Genomic DNA, 22,577 nt, shown 5'->3' on the forward strand with positions numbered 1-22,577 from the left:
ATGCAGATGCGCTCGTCTATCTGACTGATACTGTATCGAGATGTTGGATAAGACGAATGTACCCAATTGAGCACTCCCTGCATTCGCAAGATTTAACTTTGTAAAATTTTATTTGTAGAAGATCGTCAAGAACTTAATATGCAGTAAGAAGCCACAGTTACTAGCTATTATATTGAAATGGCTTGTAAAGTAATCTTTTGGGGCTACCGTGGAAAGTGTCATCAGGAATGTACACCCTGTTTCAAAAAGAATATACGTGTTTCGAATGCATTTATTTATTAAACTTTAAGACATACGAATATGAAATTTTACACACATATTTACGAACCTCGCAAGTCCAAATTACAGTTCAAAGTTCAAATTACAGATGTTCAATATGTCCTCCATCAGCGACACGAACAATATCACATCGATACTCAAATTCCTCCTATACTTAGGCAAGCATGTCCTGTGTCATTGATGTTATGGCAGTACGGATCCGGTTCTTCAACTCTTCCAGGTTCTGTGGGAGTGGTGGTACATAAACGTTGTCTTTAACGAAACCCCACAGGAAGAAGTCACAGGGTTTCAAGTCCGGTGACCATGGAGGCCAGCTGAGACATGCTAAGTCGCCAGCTCCTTGACGACCAATCCGACGGTTCGGTACAGTTTCATTCAGATATATGCACTTGGCGACTCCAGTGAGGGGGTGCCCCGTCTTGTTGAAAAATGATGAACCAGCTTCATAACCAACCGACGTCTCAAAACGCCAAATTATTGTTGTCGGCACTTGTAACTCCTGACAGGCACGACGAGTTGATTTTGAAGGACTACGTTGGAAAGCAGTTTGAATTCGTGCAATTTTTCTTCAGGAACACGAGGGCGGCCATGACCCTTTCCTTTACATACACATCCTGTATCTACAAACTGTCGATACCATCTACGAATGTTCCACCCATTCGGAAGATCAATTTAGTACCTTAACCTGTGCACTGTAATCACGGAATTGCACTTCGCAAAATCGAGAACACAAAAATGATCGCACATTTTAAACATATGACGGTTACCAAGCAAAACAGAAGACAAATGACATCTAGCGGCTATTAATATAAATTAGACTATGTATTCGTTTCTCCAATAGCCGAGCCGAGGCGCAGCGATCGATAGTTTGGGCAAAATAATTCTTCGTAATAGGTATATTCTTTTTGAAACAGGGTGTAGATCATGCTCAAAAGTGTTGAAGGCTGATGGTTTGCAGTTTTTAAAGTATGTATAGATTATTTTTTTAATAGCAAGCCAATACATATTATATTGACTCGCTTTTGTTGTTTTCAGAAAGGAATATGGCGTGATGGTTTAACACATTCACTGTCAGTAACAATCCAATGTCATTTTTGTATGAAGTTTCTTTTAATAAACATATGAGAGCTGTTATGTACCAGTAGTAGTACGCATGGTACCATCAGCAAGTAGGGCCTATATCATTAATTATGCACATGGCAGTTAAAATGTTGAACAAAGGTGAGGTATCAAGATAATGAAGTTAGTTCTGTCTCTGTTTTCGTGCCTCTTATCGCAAACGGTGTGTGCAGCTAGAGAAGAAAGAAACACTAGAGATAGGCGTGCGGTTATGTCACTCTCAAATCAGTTTGGATGTTAATGGAAACTATGTAGCAATATAAATAGAATGGGCACAGTGATACAGTGGTAAAGCTCTGATTCTGAACAACCGAGTTATTGTTGGTAGATGTCTATTACGATAGTTTATCGATTTTCTCAGAGTTCTTCCAGTCCCTTCCACTTTTTATCGTCCGTCTGTCTAGTATGGGACACTAATGATTTGGCTTCAATAGTATAACCAACTTATCATATGAAGATCATGAAAGTTGAATATATTATGAATAATGAATAACAAGTGAATTCATTAGAAAAGAAGTTCTTGCAATGAATTATATCATGATAGATAGGAAAGATGGCACCATTCCAGATGAATTTCTGCGAAATGTCAATGCACCCTGAATTCGTCGAATTACATATTCACTATTCTGCTACTGACTCCTCTGAGTTCGCGGGGGGCGCGGTGGCTCAGTGGTAGAGCGTTCACCTCTGGTGCTTGGGGTCTCGGGTTCGATCCCAGCCCCCGCCAAGTGAACTTTGTGGTAGACAAACACCGTGCTCGTGGGTTTTCTCGGGGTACTCCCGTTTCCTCCCACTTTCTTCCTTCCACCATTTCACTCATCTCTCATTATCACCGTCTCCTTTAGCCTAACCGGCATAACCGTTGGACGTAAAACTCAAAGATTTCATTTTTTCCTCTGAGTTCGCAATACAGAGGCAGAATACGATCAATTTACATCGGACCGAATTAAGAACTCTGTTGCCATCTGGGGAATGACACTAGAATGACATGTTTGCTGTTGTGAAGAGTATTGTCTTAAGTTGAAAAATGAAATGAAATCTTTGAGTTTTACGTCCCACAGTTATGCCGGTTAGGCTAAAGAAGACGGTGATGATGAGAGATATGGTGGAATGAAGAAAGTGGGAGGAAACGGGGAACCCCGAGAAAACCCACGAGCACGGTGCTTGTCCACCACAAGGTTCACTTGGCGGGGGCTGGGATCGAACCCGGGACCACAAGCACCAGAGGTGAACGCTCTACCACTGAGCCACCGCGCCCCTTTTTGTCTTAAGTTGTAGGTGGTTGAGTGTTGTCAAATGGCACCTAATCAAACTTAGAAGGTATGTCATGGCGCTTTTTTGTTTTCCTACATACGCATAGTAGGGAAACAGTGTCGGGAGAGTGAGTTCACTCTCGGGGCGACTACTGCGGAGGCTATTTGGGCTGGCTTGTAGTAAAACTAGAGATGCAAGGGCTCGGAAAAAACCGGCTTTTTTGAAAAAAAAAAAAAACTTTTTTTTTCTGTTTCGCTTTTTTGCTTGGGAAATTTTGGGCTTTTTTAAAAATTTTGCTTTAAACTGATAATGCAGACTTTGTTTCGCATCTCTATAACACAAAAAGGCATTTAATTAGTGGTTGATGCAGATAATAATATGAAACCTCGAAAATAAACCATGAATTTCAAAAAGTTTTTTTTTTAATTCTTAACATTTTTACATTATGAATTCCAAAGGATTAACCAATATATGTAATAATATTTTAGCCTCTTATATACAATAAGTACTTAAAAGATTATACATAAATAACTAGCAAAATTGTATGTAGTATTTTTACTTCAAAATATCACACACCCTCTTTTTGAAGCAAAATAAAGAAAAAACATGAGAGAAATATGCACATCAAGAGCTTCGTTTCGGGTAGCTCTGTACATTCTTGAAATTTTTAAGTTTTAACTTTTATATACATTGTATGAATATTTCGAACAAATTTTTCACTGATTGATCACAAACGTAATAATCTGTTACGACCTATCAGGTGCTTCGGATCTGCAAAATCGGTAAAGGCTCCAAATTCTGTAATGCACTGACTGTTCCTTAAGCTTGTTCAGAATCGGGAAAGTACCGAATTTTCTGTTCATGGATCATATACGTAATAGACGGTTCATCTGCGAATATGGTTTCCTAGGCTGTAGAATATATAACAACCATCACGTTTACCCAGTCCTGAAGGTTTCTGAATTTTTAACAAGAAAATTCAACATATCGTTACGATTTTTTTTTTTTTTTTTTTTTTTTTACGGAAAAGAAAAACTATGGAATACACTTAAAAAGAGTGGAAGAATTAATCACTGTTCCAATTCACAAGAAAGGAGACAAAATTGATTGTAATAATTATCGAGGCATTTCTCAACATTTTATTAATAAGATTGACCCCATATGCAGATGAAATTATTGGAGATTATCAGTGTGTATTTAGTCGAAATCGATCAGATATTTACCATTCAACAAATACTTGAAAAGAAATGGGAATATATTACCCAGTATATTGACTGTTTATTGATTTTAGAAAGGCTTACAACTCGGTTAGGGGGAAACATTGTACAACATTCTTACAGAATTTGGAATACCGAAAAAGCTAGGTTTACTAAGTGTTTAAATGAATCCCAGAGTAAAGTCCAAGTAGAAAAATGCGAGCTTCCACGTCGAGATTGGCCTGAAACAAGGATATGCGTTATTGCCGTTATTATTCAGCTTTGTTCCGGAGTATCCTATAAGAAAAATCAAAGATAGAAACCAGGACCTAGACTTGAATGGTGTTCACCAGGTTATGGTGTATGCTGATGATGTAAATCTAATAGGAGAACAATCGAAAGAAATGCAGAGGATTTATTAAACGCTTGCAGGGATATGAGTAAATGCAGAGAAATCTAAATACAAGGAAGTTCACAAGGATCGTAATATGGCAAATTGTGAGTGCGTTAAAATATCAATTAATTCTTTCGACACAGTGGATACTTTCAAATATCTTGAATCAGTATTACCAAACCAAATCATACCCACAAAGAAATTAAAGGTCGACTGAAATCAGGAAATTCTTGTTATTATTCAGTTCAAAACATTTTGTTGTCGCGAATTCTGTCAAGGAATTTAAAGCTTAAAATATATAAAATGATAATCATGCCTTATGGTTGTGAAACATAATCGTTTACGCTGAGGGAAGAACGCAGACTGAAATTATTTGAGAATAAAATTCTGAGACGAATATTTGGACCCAAGAGGAACGGGAATGGCGGAAACTTCATAAGGAGGAACTACATAATTTATACGGTTTACCAAATATCGTTAGAGTCATCAAGTCTAGGAGGCTCAGGTGGGCAGGTCATGTAGTCAGAATGGAAGAAAGTAGGAACGCTTTCCAAGTTTTAACTGGAAATCGAATCGGGAAACGTCCATTAGGAAAACCTAGTCCCAGATGGGAGGACAATATTAAGATGGATTTAGCAGAAATAGGAATACAGAGTAGAAACTGGATTGAATTGGATAAGGACAGAAATCAATGGAGAGCTTTTGTGGTCATAGAGAAAGAGAGAGAGAGAATACATTTAAGTTAAGCACAACAAACATGAGTGAGTGGTTAGCTTTCGCGCTTCTATCGTGAAGTCCGGGATTCAACCCCGCATTCGACCATTTTGACAAACGTTTTCTTAATCCCATCTGTGAATGTAGAGATAGTGCGTGTACTGTGTGTTCTGGCCGATTTCCTTTCTAATGGTTTTTAAATCTTTGTTATTACTAATTACCAGTAGTGATGGATTTGCAAAGAGGGTTAGGGGTGGGGATGTCTTTCGGATTGAAGCCTCTATCCTGAAATTACGGAATTTCTAAAACAAACTAAATATTAGTTTTGCCTTTACTCATAAACTTCAAGCTGTCCTCAAATTAAAAAAAAAAAAAAAAAAAAAAAAAGAATTTTTAGAAAAACTAAGCATTAATAAAAAAAAAGCCCCTCCCAAAATACTTTTCTAAATCCGCCACTGATTATCAGTATAAAATGGTCTTCAAGGTTGTATCTGAAAGATTATAGCTGAATATAGAAACGAAACGAATTATTTGTTATGCCTGTACTCATAAACTTGAGCTCCTCTTAAATAAAAGTTAGGAATTTTTAGAAAAAAAAAAAAAAAAAACATTATTCAAAAAAACCCTCCCAAATATTTTTCTAAATCCGATACCGATTATTTCTATCAAATGGTATTCAAGGTTGTGTCCGGAAGATTATTATTAAATCATTGCACAGCTACAGTATAACGGAAATGTGGAAGTACGCTCTGATGGATATATTGAAAAACATAAGTTTAATTATGTGCTAGAAGCTAGGGTTCTAAGCTCCAAGATATGAAACACGGATGACTAAAAGGAAATGATCTAGAAAAGAAAAAAATGTGGATGATTCAGAAGTTAAAATAAGGTTAAACAGCTTCTAAAATTGCCCTCAAATACTACATACTTTATGTTTACTTTAATTCATAAACCATGCACTCCATCCATCATGATGGTGAATTCCAGAGCGAAATATGGCATTCAGGTCATGAAATCTTATTTAACTTTAGAGTATACTATAAGAAAGCTATTTAAAAAATAAATAATGAAAATGAAAAAAGCCAAAATATCCAAAATTCTCGTTTTTTTTCCCAAAAAAGCCGGCTTTTTATGTGCAAAAAAAAACATCGATTCAAAAAAGCCGGCTTTTTTGCATCTCTAAGTAAAACACCTCCAAGAAAGTGTAAGAAAAAGCGCTCTAAGGAAAATGACACTCGTAGTGCTGCATGGGATTCACCAATTAGCGTGGAAAATCGACCAACCCAACGGGCAATGGGCCAGCAATTCAATCTTGAAGTGCGAAAGCTCATGCAAAGATATGTTCATAAAGATTTCGCAGCACATTGCAGAACGAAAATCGATCTGCAGAAAACTGTTGAATGCGACTATCAAGGTCCGATTGGCAAACAGTTGTCACAATGGGTGAATAATACACGCATTTCTTGCTAGTAGTCATATTCGTGCGCTCACATGCCATGACCGCGTTACCAAGGGCCTCTCAATTTTGTTCGTAACTTCTGGGTGAGTTTTCACCGTGAGTTCATGATTGTTAGAGGATTCAGTATCGCAGGGGACGACTTGCTGGTATGTTCGAGTGAAAAAAAAAAAAAGTGGATGCAAGGTACTTCTAGGAATCCATTATAACATCTATCGGATCGATATCCTACAACTGTATGGTACAGATACCAGCCATGTAATGATCTTTATGAACAAAGCTTCAAGTCGTAGCACATGATCATCTTGCATTCTTATCAGGAAAGGGAACGGAAATAAGAAATTCATGTTATTCGTGTGAAGAATCTGAGAAGGCCAATGGATTTTTGCGGATTTGGTCTATTGAAACAGACGTCTCCAACATCGGCGTCCGTGAACCCTTGCTTGTGTCTGGAAAGGTTGCTAGGAGCAGAGAGACTGAATCAGAGTTTACCCCATTGATGTCGGGAGATAGTTCAATCCTAGCATCCAATAGATCAACATCGGTGGTAATGGCAAGATTTCTCGTAAGATTCATCAAAATTAGCACAATATAAAACGAACAAGCTTTTGTATTTCAAGATTTTGATCAACAGTATGGGATAATAGTTTTGCTTTTTTTAAAAAAAAAAATACCTAAGAAGTAATATTTAGAAACTCCAGATCTTCAACGAGTATAGTCTACAATTTTAGTATTTTGTTTGCTCTCACTTCTATAAATGAAGTAAGCTGAAAGAGGCAATGATAATTGTCAAAGTAGTAAGGGACAAATTAGAAAGTACCGATGGGAAGATACAGCATACCACAAAATCTGCGACTTCCATGGTTTCTGAGAGAACACAGAATTTTTATTTTCGTTCTTATTCCACATCAAGTGTATGAAAGACGGTATTTACTACTTACAGTAGTTATAAAAACATACCACGGCAGGACTCTAATCTGGTGTAGTTGCAAGTGCTCAGCTATTATGCAATAGAGTTGAATTACAAATCCAGGCAATTTGAGAGTTGGAACTGAATCCCAGGCCCCTTCTTATGGGAAAGATGACCTAGTCCAACGAATAAACTTCATCAGAAGCCTGTTACAAAAGAAATTAGTTTGGCAATACAAGATGATTTGATAATCAAAAGGTGTACAGTTGTAATTAAAAATCTATAAAAGAGAAAACATATTTGGCGTGTATGTTAATGAGTCCTCTCCTAATTGATCAATTGACTTCAAATTTAGAAAGACAGTTTGAACTGTACTAAATATGATTAGGTTACCTATCCCTTAAAATCTATCTATCCATCCATCTCTCTCTCTCTCTCTCTCTCTCTCTCTCTCTCACTCTCTCTCTCTCTCTCTCTCTCTCTCTCTATATATATATATATATATATATATATATATATATATATACCCTCCATTCCAAAAGAAAACAGAACTTTTGAAAACAAATAGTACCACTAGTGCCATCTGTTGTAATATTTTAGCGATGGATGGCGTAGTCCCTCATTGACAACTGGTATAAATGTCATGACATTTGGATGCACGGCAACAAAGTTATTGCGTTTCAACTGTCAGTGTGTTGTGTACATCGGTCGGAAAATGAGTTTCATACAACGAGCTGCAATTGAGTTTTGTGTTAAACTGGGTAAAACTTTTAGCGAAACGCACCAAATGCTACAAAATGCATATGGTGATGAGTGTCTATCCCGTACGCAAGTTTACGAGTGGTTCAGGCGATTCAAATCGGGTAGAGAGACGCTGGATGATGACGAAAGATCAGGCCGTCCCAGAACCGGATTATCGGAAGAAAACATCGAAAAAGTGCGTGAATTCATCAAACATAACAAAACATCGTCGGTGAAAGTTATTGAAATGGAATTAGGCATTCCTCAAACAACCGCATGCCGCATTTTGACCGAAGTTTTGGGCCTTAAGAAGGTTAATTCGCGGTTTGTACCACACAAACTCACCGAAGACCAAAAAGTTGATCGAATTGCGCATTGCAAAGACATCGTTAAAAGTGCTCGGCAGGATCGAAACTTCTTGAAATCGATTGTAACTGGTGACGAGACGTGGTGTTTTGAATATGAGCCCGAAACAAAGCGGCAAAGTGCTGAATGGAGAGCGCCGGATGAAGGAACACCCCAAAAAAGTCGCTTGGTGAAGTCAAAAGTTAAGGTGATGCTGATTTGTTTTTACGATTCAAAAAGAATTATCCACAAAGAATTTGTTCAGCCCGGCCAGAAAGTCACTGGAGAGTTTTACTTGGGCGTCATGAAGCGTTTGGTGGCAAGAATTCGTCGTATTTGGCCCGAATATCGCGAAATCGGCAGTTGGACTCTTTTGGACGATAATGCACCATCACATCGTTCGCGACTTGTAACTGAATTTTTGGTCAAAAATCACATTATTCGGTTGCATTATCCGCCCTATTCACCAGATCTCGCTCCGTGCGATTTCTATCTGTTCCCGAAACTGCATTTGGCGATGAAAGGAAAGTGGCACGCATCGATTGATGCCATTGAGAAGGCGACAACCGCCGTCCTAAAGACCATTCCAATAAAGGACATGGAGAAGTCGTTTGACAACTTGGAGCGTGCAAATATGTGTATCGATGCAGAAGGGGAATACATTGATTATTAAAAATGATTTGTTCCAAAATGTACATTGCTTTTTTGTTTTTTTTAAAACGTTCGGTTTCTTTTGGAATGGAGGTTGTATATATACAGAGTATTAATGAACTATAACCGACAAACTGTAAGATGTGATTCCTTACCTCAAAATAAGGGAAAAATTTCATATGGGCCTATGGCGAAAAGTGCATAGTTTCAGAGCTAGGGCTGTCCAAACTCGCGAAAAAAATTTCAACAGGCCCTATTTCTAATTTGAGAAACTGTGGGCAGCGTAAAGGAAGTCACGCATACGCAATCCAAAAATGCATATTTCATTATTTTCAGTGGGTGTACAGAGTATTCCATGCAGGGTGAAATTCCCAGATATGCCATCAACCGAATTTTGAGATATGCTCTGATTTTATGATTGATCCAAAATAGGCAAACGATAAGCCTTGATAGCAGTGAACACAGAATTCTTTGGCGCAATGTTGGAAGTGTTAAGGATCGTCAGCAGCACGGTTTTTCGTACTCGGAAAAACACATGCTGCAATGTTTTCTTTCACGCTTATAAGCGAAAAAACGTGAAATTTACCTTGAAATACATCGCATCTCACATTATTCAGAACACAGAAAGACATGAAGCTGCCGGTTCCCAACACCTCCGACTTTCCTCCGAAGCATTGGATGTCCATTGTTGCCAAGGCTTACCTTCTGCCTACTTTGAACTCTCCTTGAAATCAGAGTACCTGAAAACGCTATTGAGAGCATATTTGAGGATTAAACCCTGTAGGAAATACTCTGTATACCTATTGAAAATTGACGAAATATGCACTTTTGGATTGTGTATGCGTGGCTTCCTTTACGCTGATAAGGACCACCATCCACAGTTTCTGGAATTCGAAATAAAGCAGGTTGAAATTTGACTTTTTCGCGATTTTGGACAGCCCTAGCTCTGAAACTATTCACTTTTCGCCATAGGTCCATATGGACTTTTTCTCTTATTTTGATGTGATAAATCACCTCAGAGTTTGTCGGTATATATATATAATCGAAGTTGTCTTATCTCCTCCAATTAGGCATGGATATTCAAAAAGATGTATTGGGGTTTTGCTTTTCGAAGTTTTGTAGAGGTTTTATATGTTCAAAATTAGCCATTTTTGTTTTATTTTTGACTAATATTACATTGTAATTTGCATTTCACGTTGCTGGACACGTTTAAGGTGGATCACCACCCGGAAGTCAGTATAAGCATTAGTTCATTGCCTTAACCAATGCGTAACAAAATGACACATACAAGTTTTGCACTATAAAATAAGAGTTATGCGTCAGCTACAACATAAGATACTGTTTCCTGTACTTATGTATTCTCTTATCTATAAACCTGACATATTAGAGAAAAACTTGATGGGTTTTAAGATGAGTACGCAAGATGGAGCTTGCTGTTAGATTTTACTATTCCTGTGCTCAGTTTTATGAAATTTTTACTTACAATCATAAATTACGTAATTCAAATATTACTTTATTGTGAATCTTTAAAAAATCCAAAATTCTGCCGCCCTGTGCTCGAGCACAGAATAGCACTTACCTAATACGGGCCTATATATATATGACAAAAAAATCTAAAACGTTTGCAAAAGTGTGAAAATGATACCTAGTATGGTGTGGGGCCTCCTTTTGCGTCCAAAACAGCTTGGATCCGGCGTGGAATTGTCGTATACAGCTCCTGAATCGTGGTGTGTGGAATTTTGTACCATTATTCCTCCAAAACATGCTCCAGTTCCTTAAGGGATGCTGGTGGAGGGTAATGAGACCGAACACTTCTTTCTAAATCAGACCACAATGGCTCAATGATCTTCAAATCTGGTGATTGTGGGGCCCAGGTGAGCTGTAATAGCTCCTGGTCATGCTCCTCAAACCATGATTTCACCGTTTTTGCAGCGTGACAGGGTGCTAAATCATCTTGGTAGATGTCATCACCATCAGGGAACAATATTTGGACCTGGTCCCCCAAAATCGCCTCATACGCCTTACCATTCATCATTCCATGCAGGGCTATGATGGGACCTGCAGAAAACCACGATATCACTGCCCATACTGTAAAAGTACCACCCCGATGCTTTACAGTTGAGAACAGTCAGTCTGTATCATAGGCCTGCGACGTTGTTCTCCATACGTAAACACGAGCGGTTGTTGGAAACAATGTGAAGGTCGATTCATGGGACCACATGACGTGTTTCCACTGCTCATGAGTCCACGCACCACTGGATACGCCTCTTCGCATTTACTGCTGTGACCAGGGGTTTGGCGATAGCGGCCCTGCAATGAATTTTCATTTTATGAAGTTACCGTCGCACTGTTTTCGATGAAACCGGGTTCTGTAGGCCGGAATTGAGTTCAGACGTAATTTTCATTGCAGTGGTCTTTTTAGCTGCTACAATCCATTTTAATGCCTCCGGTCCCTGTCTGACAGGATTGTCTTTCGAACACTGTTGTGCTTTGGAGACGTAGTTTACCCATACATTGTGTATGCCCTCGTGACATTGGACACTGCCTTTCAATACCCCCACAATGTTCGCCACTGTTGCCACTGAAGCTCCAACCAGACGGGCACCAACGATCATGCCGCTTTGGAAGTCTGTCAGGTCGCCCATTTCACCGCACCACTTTCACACCACGACCCTCACAGGTGAACTGGTTACTGCTGACGGAAGAGGAAGGTCCACATGATACATTGAAGAAAAAAAAACTATCGTCAACCGCAACACGTGTTGTGCAGTGGAGGGCCAAACTTACGTGTCCTGTATGAAGTGTTTTTAGATTTTTTTGTCGACCCCCTATACATATATATAATATTAAAATAAAACATAATCGCAACTTCATATGTAAAAATATTTGTATTTTAATAATACCAATTTCTGTACAAATGATTCCTAGAAATACAAATGGACAGGATACTTCTTTGGTCACTATGGAAACAAACAGTTGACAGAAAGAAAGCAACCAACTAGAATGAATGATGTTCATTACATTAGATTTCTAATAATAAATACAAAAGAAAAATCCGTTATTTTACATAAGGAGCTTTATATAAAACTTAACACATAATCATAATCTGGGCGAATGGAAGAAAATTAAGATTTCTTCCTCATACATTTCAAAAGGAAGCTAAAAGGTTAAGTAAAATCCTCAATAATGTCGTTTACATCAAAGGACGACATCTTCTCATGGTATCACTAGATTATCTCGCAACTTTGTATTGCTGAATATTGTACACAACAGTTTTTTTCTATGTTTCTACTATTAACATATTCCATTTCCATTCATCCAAGAACAAATGTTACATAAGCGCTTTATTGTCTTCTTCCTGGTAGGAGCAAATTCGTCACACTTTCATCCGTCCATCTTCTCAGGCACAAATAACTTGATCTTCAAGGGATTCCAGTACAAGCCCGACGACTGGCAAATCAACGACCACACATACGGAATGAAGAAGTCTTCCGGTTGATCCTCTTCCACATACTTGAACTTCAAATCAGGGAATTTCTACCAAAATAAATATCATAAATAAGTACAAACAAAATAAGATAATATAAACTAACCTCTTCACGGATATGGCATCAAATGATGCCACATATTTATCTGGAAAATAATCCGAATTTTTTTCGCGAAGAAGAGTGCGAACTGAAGGTAAGTAAAAATAATATTCTGAAGCACTTGTTTTTACTTACCTTCAGTTCGCACTCTTCTCCGTTTAAAAAAAATGCCGATACAGTAGAGCGTCGATTATCCGAACGTCGGTCAACCGAACGACCGCTTAACCGAACTGTGTACTCGCTCGCACCTGTTACTCTCCCACCCTACCATCCATCATCCCCCTCACTCCCAAACCAAGTTTCCCACAGTAGTCGCCGCACTGAGCCACCGCTGGCGGAACATTGCTTCTAATGGGGCCTTCATAAGGCGCTGCTGACCGGTCAAGCCGCCAGTCGTTGTGTTTCAACAATCAGCACACTTCTTTTTATGAATAAATTTACTGTACAGTACTTCTTTTTGGCAAACAAGCATGTACAGTTCGATTATCCGAACAAACCAGTTTTCCGAACACCCATGTCCCCCAATTACTTCGGATAATCGACGCTCTACTGTATATATATGGCATCATTTGATGTCATATCCGTGAAGAGGTTAAATAACTGTAGCGATACTGTTAACTGAAGAACATTTGCTTCACTTTAGTATTTTAACAATCTCGTAAATAATTTATTACCAAAGAATTTAAACAATCATGTGGGAAGTGGAGTACTTTGTGAGATTCAGCTGATATATCACATTTGCAAGCTACGCCAGTTAAACTCGCATAAATAAGTAAAGCCCAGTTACACTAGTCATCTTCAGGTAACTTTGTCTAAGTTTAGTGCCTTCAAGGATTCTTCATTTATCGCAGGCTTACATTTTTCAGTCAAAAACAAAGCAGAAAATTTGTTGTTAGAAAACTTGCTTTTTCTCTTCTCATCTTCCCCTTTTTCAGTTTTCAAGATTATTAGTACGACCCACGCACAGCACTTGAGAAGTAGATAAATAAAACAGCAGAACATAAAACCTGTGCAAGTACAAATTCTCTTATATGTAGTAGTGCTGTATCTGTACAAATTAGAAAAACTATTAGTTTATACCTTTACTTATTTGTGCGCGTATGTTTAGATTAGGATTTTGTTTAGAAAGTTCATTTTATGTTTATCGAAATTCTTACTGAAACAGTTATATGTAATATAGTAAGTGAAAGCAACCAGAAAGCAGACAATATTGTGCTTTTCCTATATTCTATATCAATGCAGAAACTAAACGCGACTAAGTAGGCACCAACATACTCGCCTCTTATGAAGATTCAAGACGTGTTCGTTCCCTATCTTAACTGCAAATTTCGTCAACAATAACGTATTCCTTAAAGCAAGGCATTCTTCAGACCATACATTGGCTACAGCTTTCATGCTCGCCAAGCACAAAATGGCGATTTATTTATACTGCGGGAGAAATTTCTTCGATAGTGAAAGTTCACTTCGGTAAATTAGGGTGATATGAGACACAAACCTTGTCCCTGCGAGCACTTTCAGACTATTACAATAATTCCACTCTCACTCCGTCACTATATGAGTCATTCTATTTCAAATCAACCAATGATGAAAATTCATGATCTCAGATTTTGATATTTTTTTGTATATTGAAAGACATGTTTGAGAATAGTTATTTCCCAAAATAAAACTTTTCCAGCCCTTATAGTTAATTGGTAATTAATTACGCAAGAAGCTTCAAGGTCACGACTTAAACACGGCTGTTTTTACATTTTATTGTTTATTTCAATAACCATAAGAGCTATGAAGCTAAAAATTTTCATCCGCATGTAATTTTGCCTGTAGATTTCAAATATGCAATTAAAACTAATGAATATTGTATAGGTGTAGAGTTATAGCAGCAGTTAGGTCCCAAGTTCAGACCCGGGAATGAGCATGTGGTGAAATTTGTACATGTGTGAAATTTTAGCACAAGGTGAAGAAATACCTATATTTTGTGTGAACCAAATTTGGTTTTGCGTATTTGAACCTAAGGGCCAAAATAAAATTTTTAATATGTAGTAAAATTTTCAGTAGTAATGAATCTGCAAGGGATTAATACATTCTTCAAATGGCTATTTCAGATTAATGAACCACGGAAACCACCCAGAAGAGCCTTGGAAGGTGATCGCATAATTAGTGACCATTTGAAATATGACAGTGTGGCTGTACATGAATTCTTAGCAGTGTTCTTGGCAAACAAAAACGGAGCTATCATTTCTTAAACATGTCATATATTTCAGTGATGGCTCTGGGACTCAATAAGAAAATTGTAAAAATTTCAAGAACATTTGTATGCATAAATCAGATTTTGGTCTTATATGTAAGTGGTATTTCTTTGCCAATTCACATGGTAAAAATGTTTGCGATGGCATAAGTGCAACGACAAAGCGATTAGTTACTCGTGCGAGTTTACAGAGTACAACTGCGAACTAAATATTATATGCACAGCAATTTCATAAAGGGGCTGTGGACAACATCACATCCATTAGATTCTTTTTTTAATCGAATGACTATGTTCAGCAGCATCGCACGAATCAAGAAATAGGTTTATCTCTGTGAAAACAATACCTGTGACAAGAAATAATTATGCTTTCATTCCTGATAGTGTAATAAGTTTAAAAATTGGACTAATTTCCTCTACATCAATACATAGAGTTTGGGTAGATACAAAAGCACAAACAGAAGACATCAGAAGTAAAAGTCTTGGATCCAGGAAAATTTATAGCGTGTGTCTATCACTGCAAATGGTGGATTGGGATGGTGCTGGAATATTCTGAGAGATATCAGGACTACAACACAAAGTTGTTACACCCTGCAGGGCCCGATTCTACTTTTCACTGGTCTCGAACCGACGATATCGTATGGATGCCAACTGGTCACATTCTTCCTTATTGATGCAATAGATCACATTTCTATCACGGCTAGTGGAAGATCACATAGTGTGTCACATGAGACTGTTAATAAAATTAACGATTTATTCAAGAATTTCAGTAAACATTGATACATTGCACAATACTGATTTTAGTAGATAAGGCAACTCATTTTTTGCTATAATTGCAGGCAGGGGCGCTCAAAGAAAATTTTCTAGGGGGGACAATTCCATGATTGCTATATTGCGTCTGGTACCGGTATTTAATATATGTAGTTTGCTATACTACATATACATTTTCGTGAGCCAGGGGGCACTGCCTCCCTTCCCCCCCTTCGGGTGCCAATGATTGAAAGCTACTGTGTGGAATAGTTGTAATAAAAGTTATACAGTATCAAATAGCCTATATCATTACTTCAGAAGCTCGTTAAGAGGCTCAAGACACATTCAGATTTTTGGGGGCCTTAGGGTCAAATACCCAAAACCAAATTTGGTTCACATAAAATATAGGTATTTCTTCACCTTGTGCTAAAATTTCACACATGTACAATCCGCGGCAAAAAAACCTGCAACATGAGGATGTAAGTTTATTGTGAAACTACGCCTAACAGCACAGGGAATGAACATAACGTCTAAGTGGAACGAATCACGCCACCTCCTCCTGTGCACACTTATTTTGGAGCAAAAGACTTCGTCATTTCACAATAAACTTAAATGCTCATGTTGCAGGTTTTTTGCCGTCGATTGTACAACTTTCACCACATGCTCATTCCGAGGCCTGAACTTGGGACCTAAATGCTGCTATAACTCTACACCTATACAATATTCATTAGTTTTGATTGCAGATTTGAAATCTACAGGAAAAATTACATGCGGATGAAAAATTTTAACTTCATAACACTTATGGTTATTGAAATAAACAATAAAATGCAAAAACAGCTGTGTTTGAGTCGTGACCTTGAAGCCAATTGCGTAATTAATTACTAGTTACCTACGAGGGCTGGAAAAGTTTTATTTTGGGAAATAACTATTCTCAAATATGTCTTTCAATGTACAAAAATTATCAAAATCTGAGACCACGAAATTTTAAAATGCTTATACTTTGGTCGATTTGAGATAGAATGGCCCATATGGGAATCGTAAATGGCTAATATGTTTCGTTGCTTCAATTGTCACGGAACTGCATCAGAATGGCGATCCGCCGTCAATTTTTCCTTTCTCTGGCTGCATTTTGTGAAGTACATCAGCAAACCAATAATAAAAGATAAGATAAATTAAAACATTAATAATAATAATTTAATTTAATTAGAATTGAAAGTGCTAAAAACAGCGTTAGCCAAGTATAGTACGGTAATATACAATGTTATAAATTACAGTTGTATCCAATACCAGTATAAAGTATAAAATTCCATGTTAAATATCGTCCATAAGCATCATAGTAAAATTTCATAAAACTGAGTCATAATAAACACTGGTCCAATCAATAACTTACTTTAAGCCTCTCTTTGGGCCACTGCAATGCTCCATGCTGAATCGTAGCAAGAACTTCGTTGACACTGAGATCTTTCTGAACTTGTTCTAACTTGCTTGAGAAGTACACAATTACCTGCAATTAATAATTGCTAAATGTTGATGCTCTATGTCTATTCTGATTTTGACACATTACAAAACTTATTCACTACGATTCTGCAATAATCATAATAAAGTACTAAACTCCAAAACAAACAAACAAAAGACGGAGTTAAAAAAAAAAAAAAAAAAAACACTGAATATTTAACTGAAATATGTTTATTATAGAGAACATTATTTCAACCAATCACAGCACAATATGTCAGACCTAAAGTACATTCAATGCACTGGCATTCTAGACAAGGCAAATTTGTTTCTAATATTAAAAGAGTTTACTTCTTATAACTTAGGACTGTATTGCATTTGCCTGTATGATATAGTCTATTAGTAAATACGCAAACCAGGCAAATACTGAACATTTTCTGACCAGAATAATATATCTATGGGTCATTCCATGTGAAATCAACAAATTAAACAGGGATTTCTGACCCGACCATCTTAGATTTTTACCAAATTTTAATATTTCGTAGGGATGGTCAAGATATGGAATTGTGCAAAGTTGTAGCTTCCTGTGTGTTGAGGTTTCTGAATTATGGGGGCTCAAAAATACGAAAAAATCGCCCACTTTGGTACATACACGGAACTTTCGGACAACACTGATCTTGATCTAATTGGCGTAGAGAGCTGATTCTTGTTTTGTTTGAAAAAACATAAAATAAGCTTTCCAACGATATATCGCATGCCTAATTTTGGAAGAAAATCTACTTAAGGTCACCCAGTGTGACCTTTTGACCTTGAACTTTTGAGAATGCATATCTTCGATTTTTCTAAAATTCGCATATAATTTACACACAAGTTTACTCTATACCATAACGGAAATAGAAGTTGGGGCAGTAACGGGAAGTTTCAATAAAATTGTTTTTTTAGTAACAATTTGTTTGTACCAGACAGAGTTTAAATGTGTAAAGCATTTTGCAACACTGTAGCATTGCACAACAGCATGATAGATTGCGCAGTCGTCTGCTACAGAAAGATTTGGAAGATTGAGGGGTGTGGATACGTTAGTTAGAGGAATGTGTTAATAGGGGACTGAGTCCACACGTCAAATGTACGATTGTGGTGTCTGTTAAGTCAGTGTTCCAATGGTCAGTTTTATTTAACGAATTATTATATCAGAATAATGTCATCGTGAAGATTCAAGAAGACAGTTTGCTGCAATGCATTTAATATAGAATGTCATGGGAATGTCAAAAGAAATTTGAGAAATATGTTGCCGTGGATGATTCCAAAGTGTTCATCGCTAAAAGATGGATTTAAAATTTGTGATTCCTGTCGTAAGAATGTAGCAACACCTTGTGATGCGATTACGACTCCTGTAATAACAGAGAGTGTGATGATTAGCAGCACCGATGCTGGAAATAGTGATATTGAGCAGTGCGTCAAAGAAAGTGCGTTAGAATTTCTGAACCGCAGCCCAAAAGATCACAAAATTATTAGACATTTCTACAGAGTATGGGAAGCAAAATGCAGCAGAAAGAAAAAATTCGAACAGCGGATAGAAGTGTGCAAGTAAAATTGCTAACTGTACTTTCAAAAAGTTGTCCTGTCAGAAAACACCAGTAAGAATTCCACTGCACTAACTATGGCTCGTAAAGTAAAAGAACTTACTCATCAAAAATCTTCATATCTTAAGGATCTGAAAGAAAAACTTCTTGATAAACAGTGTATTGTTCTTTCCGATTTTACAAAAAATTATTCGTTCGTTTTCCTAGAAGCGTCACAAGGTTTCCTCCGGAATAACGGTCAAGCAACTATTTTGCTTATACTCCAGAAATCCTCAGACGTCTAGTTATAACTGACAATGTGATCGTCAGCTGTCTCAAACATGATACAATTTTAGTGCACCTATTGCAGAAAATACTTATTACCTTTCTGAGAGATAAATTCGGTTTTGAAGATTTAACAAAATTATTCTATTTCTCCGATGGATTAGCAGCTCATTACAAAAATCACAAGAACTTCATAAATATTAGATACTTTAAAGCTATTTTTCCGTACCTGTTGAATTTTTTTTTTTTTTTTTTTTTTTTTTCCGCTGCACATGGAAAAAGTACGTGTGATGGACTCGGGAAACTTGAAAGAGACTTACTGCTTTACACATTAAAACTCTGTCTGATACAAACAAATTGTTACAAAAAGAACAATTTTATTGAAAGTTTCCATTAATGTCCCAACTTCTATTTCCATTATGTTATAGAGTAAGCATGTGTGTAAATTATATGCGAGTTTTAGAAAAATCGAAGATATGCATTCTCAAAAGTTCAAGGTCAAAAGGTCATACCGGGTGACCTTAAATAGATATTCTTCCCAAACTAGGCATGCGAAATATCGTTGGAAAGCTTATTTTATGCTCTTTCAAACAAAACAAGAATCAGCTCTCTACGCCAATTGGATCAAGAGCAGTGTTGTCCGAAATTTTCGTGTATGTACCAAAGTGGACGATTTTTTCGTATTTTTGAGCTCCCATAATTCAGAAACTTCGTCACATAGGAAGCTACAACTTTGCACAATTCCATATCTCGATAATCCCTACAAAATACTAAAATTTGGTAAAAATCTAAGATGGTCGGTTTGTGGGCTTTGTTGATTTCACATGGAATGACCCTTATTTATTAAAACTAACATAACGTGTTACAGTTTCAAAAACTTACAATTGTATTCGTCAGACACTCAATGGGAAACATAACTAAAAGTGAAATCTAACGTCCTCTTGTTTGTCTGGAAAATCACCTGTTGCTTTCTTTCTTGGGCTGACGCAGGCCATTTGCCTGGACTCTGTTAGAAATACAACAGGTGGTTTTCCAGACAAACAAGGGAGCGTTACGCCTTTCACTTTTAGTTTATATATATAAGGCATAAGACATAACATATGTATGTATGTTCCTAAGACGTCCGAGGAAGACAACGATAATTTGCTGAAACTATGACACATTATTTTAGTTTCATTAAATAAGTTTATTGCTCTGATCAAAAAGTGTTGTCTAATAGATTCCAGAGTTGCAATGGACAAAGTTAGATGCAAACCAGATTGGTAAACTGGGGACACAAACTTGTTCAATATATGTTACGGTGCTACAAAAGAATGGACCATTAAACATTATTTGGTATGTCGGTCACCAGCATGCCTGGTTATCACTCACGACTTTTCTCTTTCAAATTTATTAATAACTACTTGCTCCTCCAGAAGCTCCCAATTTTAGTATTCAATTGAATCAATATAGAACATTGGCATTTGATTTTACTTCAAAAATATTAAATTCATTTTAGGAGTGTAATGTAAGTCAACTAGTCCTCTTTCACATGGGATTAAGCAATATTACTGTAAAAAATTTAAAATATGTACAAACTATGGATTTCATTATATTCTTGTCGTAAGTTTGAATTTGCCGGCGTTCCTTAAAATATCGTCCCTAAATAACATTTCTCAACGTGGAGATCTATCCAAATTGACCTTTCGAACTCGGAAATAATATATTAGCCCCTCTCCATCGAAATCGCTGGCTTTCAAGAAATTAATTTTTCCAAACTAATTAGTAAATAATTTTCCCAAACCTAGCTGAACTATTTTCTTGATTCCACAAAAATACGATTCAGGAAAAAGTTACTGGAAGGAAGGATCTGTTGCTGATACTGCCATACAGTTGAGAGTGGGTCAAAGTATTAAGAAAAGAAAACAAATATATTGGGAACTTATATACGAAAGAAAAAATAATCGACAGTGTAGTAAGGATGTTGAACAAAAAAGTGAAGTAATGTGGATGATAAGGCCTTTGATACAGAGAAGGAAACTGAAGAAAGCTCCTAGCAAAATGAAAAATGGAAACCCAAGTGACAGAAGATATTCCAGTTGAGTATCTAAGGTACAGAAAGAGGGAGGGGACACAACTATGGTAGGAAATAGAACTGAGACCCATAGTTTCATACACATACATGAAACAAAAATTAAACTTTTACTACTAAAGAAAAGATAAATTAGCAAGTTGAAGAGGAATAATTTGGTAATTATTTATAGATACTAAAGGATCTATTAAACCTTAAACAGAATTCTTCTTTCTGAACCTTCTGTACAAGCAAACTCTTGTGTACAATTTCGGAGCATTCTTCAGTCCATCCTCGGATCGCGGGATGGTGAGGAGTGATTTGAAACTGTGCGCGAGAGTTTGCCAGATACTTCACCCAGAATTACTTTTATGCCTTAAAGAACCATTTAGGCAATTTCGATTTAGAGCGGCTTAAGGACAAGAAAAAGGGCAGTCCTATGTGTCGTGTTTGTTAAGTTATCGAAGTATTTTGACCAAGTACAAGGGAAAATTTTGATAGGACTGCTAAAGAATAGGCTGGAATAGAAGTATCAAAGACTTATCAGAACAGAGAACAGAATGGGAGCTGAATAGTTTTATCTTACATATATTTTCCACAATATATAGTGGGAGTTTACATTAAGATGGTGTTATTTCGGTACAACTGTGGAGACAGGATATACAGAAGCAGCTGTGGAGACTATGAAACAAAAATAAACATTTAAGGGAAAAAAATAATAGTGAATTGAACGAAGTGTTTTTTTTTTTATCAATTAAAACCATATACAAGGAAAGTACTCACGGCTTCTATATTCTGTACAACATCCTGGAAAGCTGGGTGCCCATGGAAAGGTTCAAATACCTCCTTTTTATACAGTAACGTGTACACTAGGTTATGATTATGAGCTAATTGATTACTTAGACACGAATTAAGGATTTCTAAAACCATGCGAAGCACCTCTTCCAATACAGTCAAATCCTGTACCTGAAATGCAATGTATATAGAAATATCAGTACCATTTCCAATATTTGTATTTACATAAAATAAATAAAATATCCAAGAAATGAAAATGTAAGAATATCTGTCGTACATTGCTATCTTTGCAATTATTTGCTTATAGAACTTTAATGTAGCGAAAATTTAATTGAATCAGTAATTATAAAAAGGACCAGTAAAGTTATTTTTGAGAAGAAACCATAATGAAATGTATTTCTCTGTCTGTGGTGTTTAAAATATTTATAGCCAGGAACTTCTTATACACTAGTATGCCTAGCCATTCATGCACTTCAAGCAGTATGTCTGGTGGTAAATACAAATATATATATAATTCGAACTCACTAATCCGTTAAAAAAAATACATTTTCATAGTAGCTAATTCAACTATATTTTTTCTAAAGTATACGCATAAAATTTATTATCAGCTCTAGTTATCAATACAGAACTACTATAACACTAAATCATCCGAACGAGATGAATTTCATGAAACCTTCAATGTCTGAGTAAGATAATACAAAATAAAAAATAATAGAAAAGCTGGTGTTAATTTGCTGAGGTTACCACTTAAAAAAAAAAAAAAAAAAAAAAAAAAAAAAAAAAAAAAAAAAAAAAAAAACA

General features: G+C 36.6%; 1 protein-coding gene across 3 annotated transcripts in view; it reads right to left on the reverse strand.

Annotated features, from left to right (window-relative positions):
• Positions 1 to 11,928: 11,928 nt before the first annotated feature.
• LOC145668488 (dymeclin) overlaps positions 11,929 to 22,577 on the reverse strand; it is a 70,031-nt gene continuing 59,382 nt past the window's right edge. For all 3 annotated transcript variants that reach the window (XM_081736431.1, XM_081736430.1, XM_081736429.1), the window contains exons 13-15: positions 21,765 to 21,947; positions 17,026 to 17,139; positions 11,929 to 12,596 (exon numbers count right to left, since the gene is read on the reverse strand). In XM_081736431.1, coding sequence (XP_081592557.1) covers positions 12,444 to 12,596; positions 17,026 to 17,139; positions 21,765 to 21,947 — 450 coding nt within the window. In that variant the 3' untranslated portion in view covers positions 11,929 to 12,443. The remainder of the gene's footprint in view (positions 12,597 to 17,025; positions 17,140 to 21,764; positions 21,948 to 22,577) is intronic.

This window comes from Thermobia domestica, chromosome 13 (genome assembly GCF_964235325.1).
Source record: "Thermobia domestica chromosome 13, izTheDome1.hap1.1, whole genome shotgun sequence".
In the NCBI taxonomy this organism is placed as follows: domain Eukaryota; kingdom Metazoa; phylum Arthropoda; class Insecta; order Zygentoma; family Lepismatidae; genus Thermobia; species Thermobia domestica.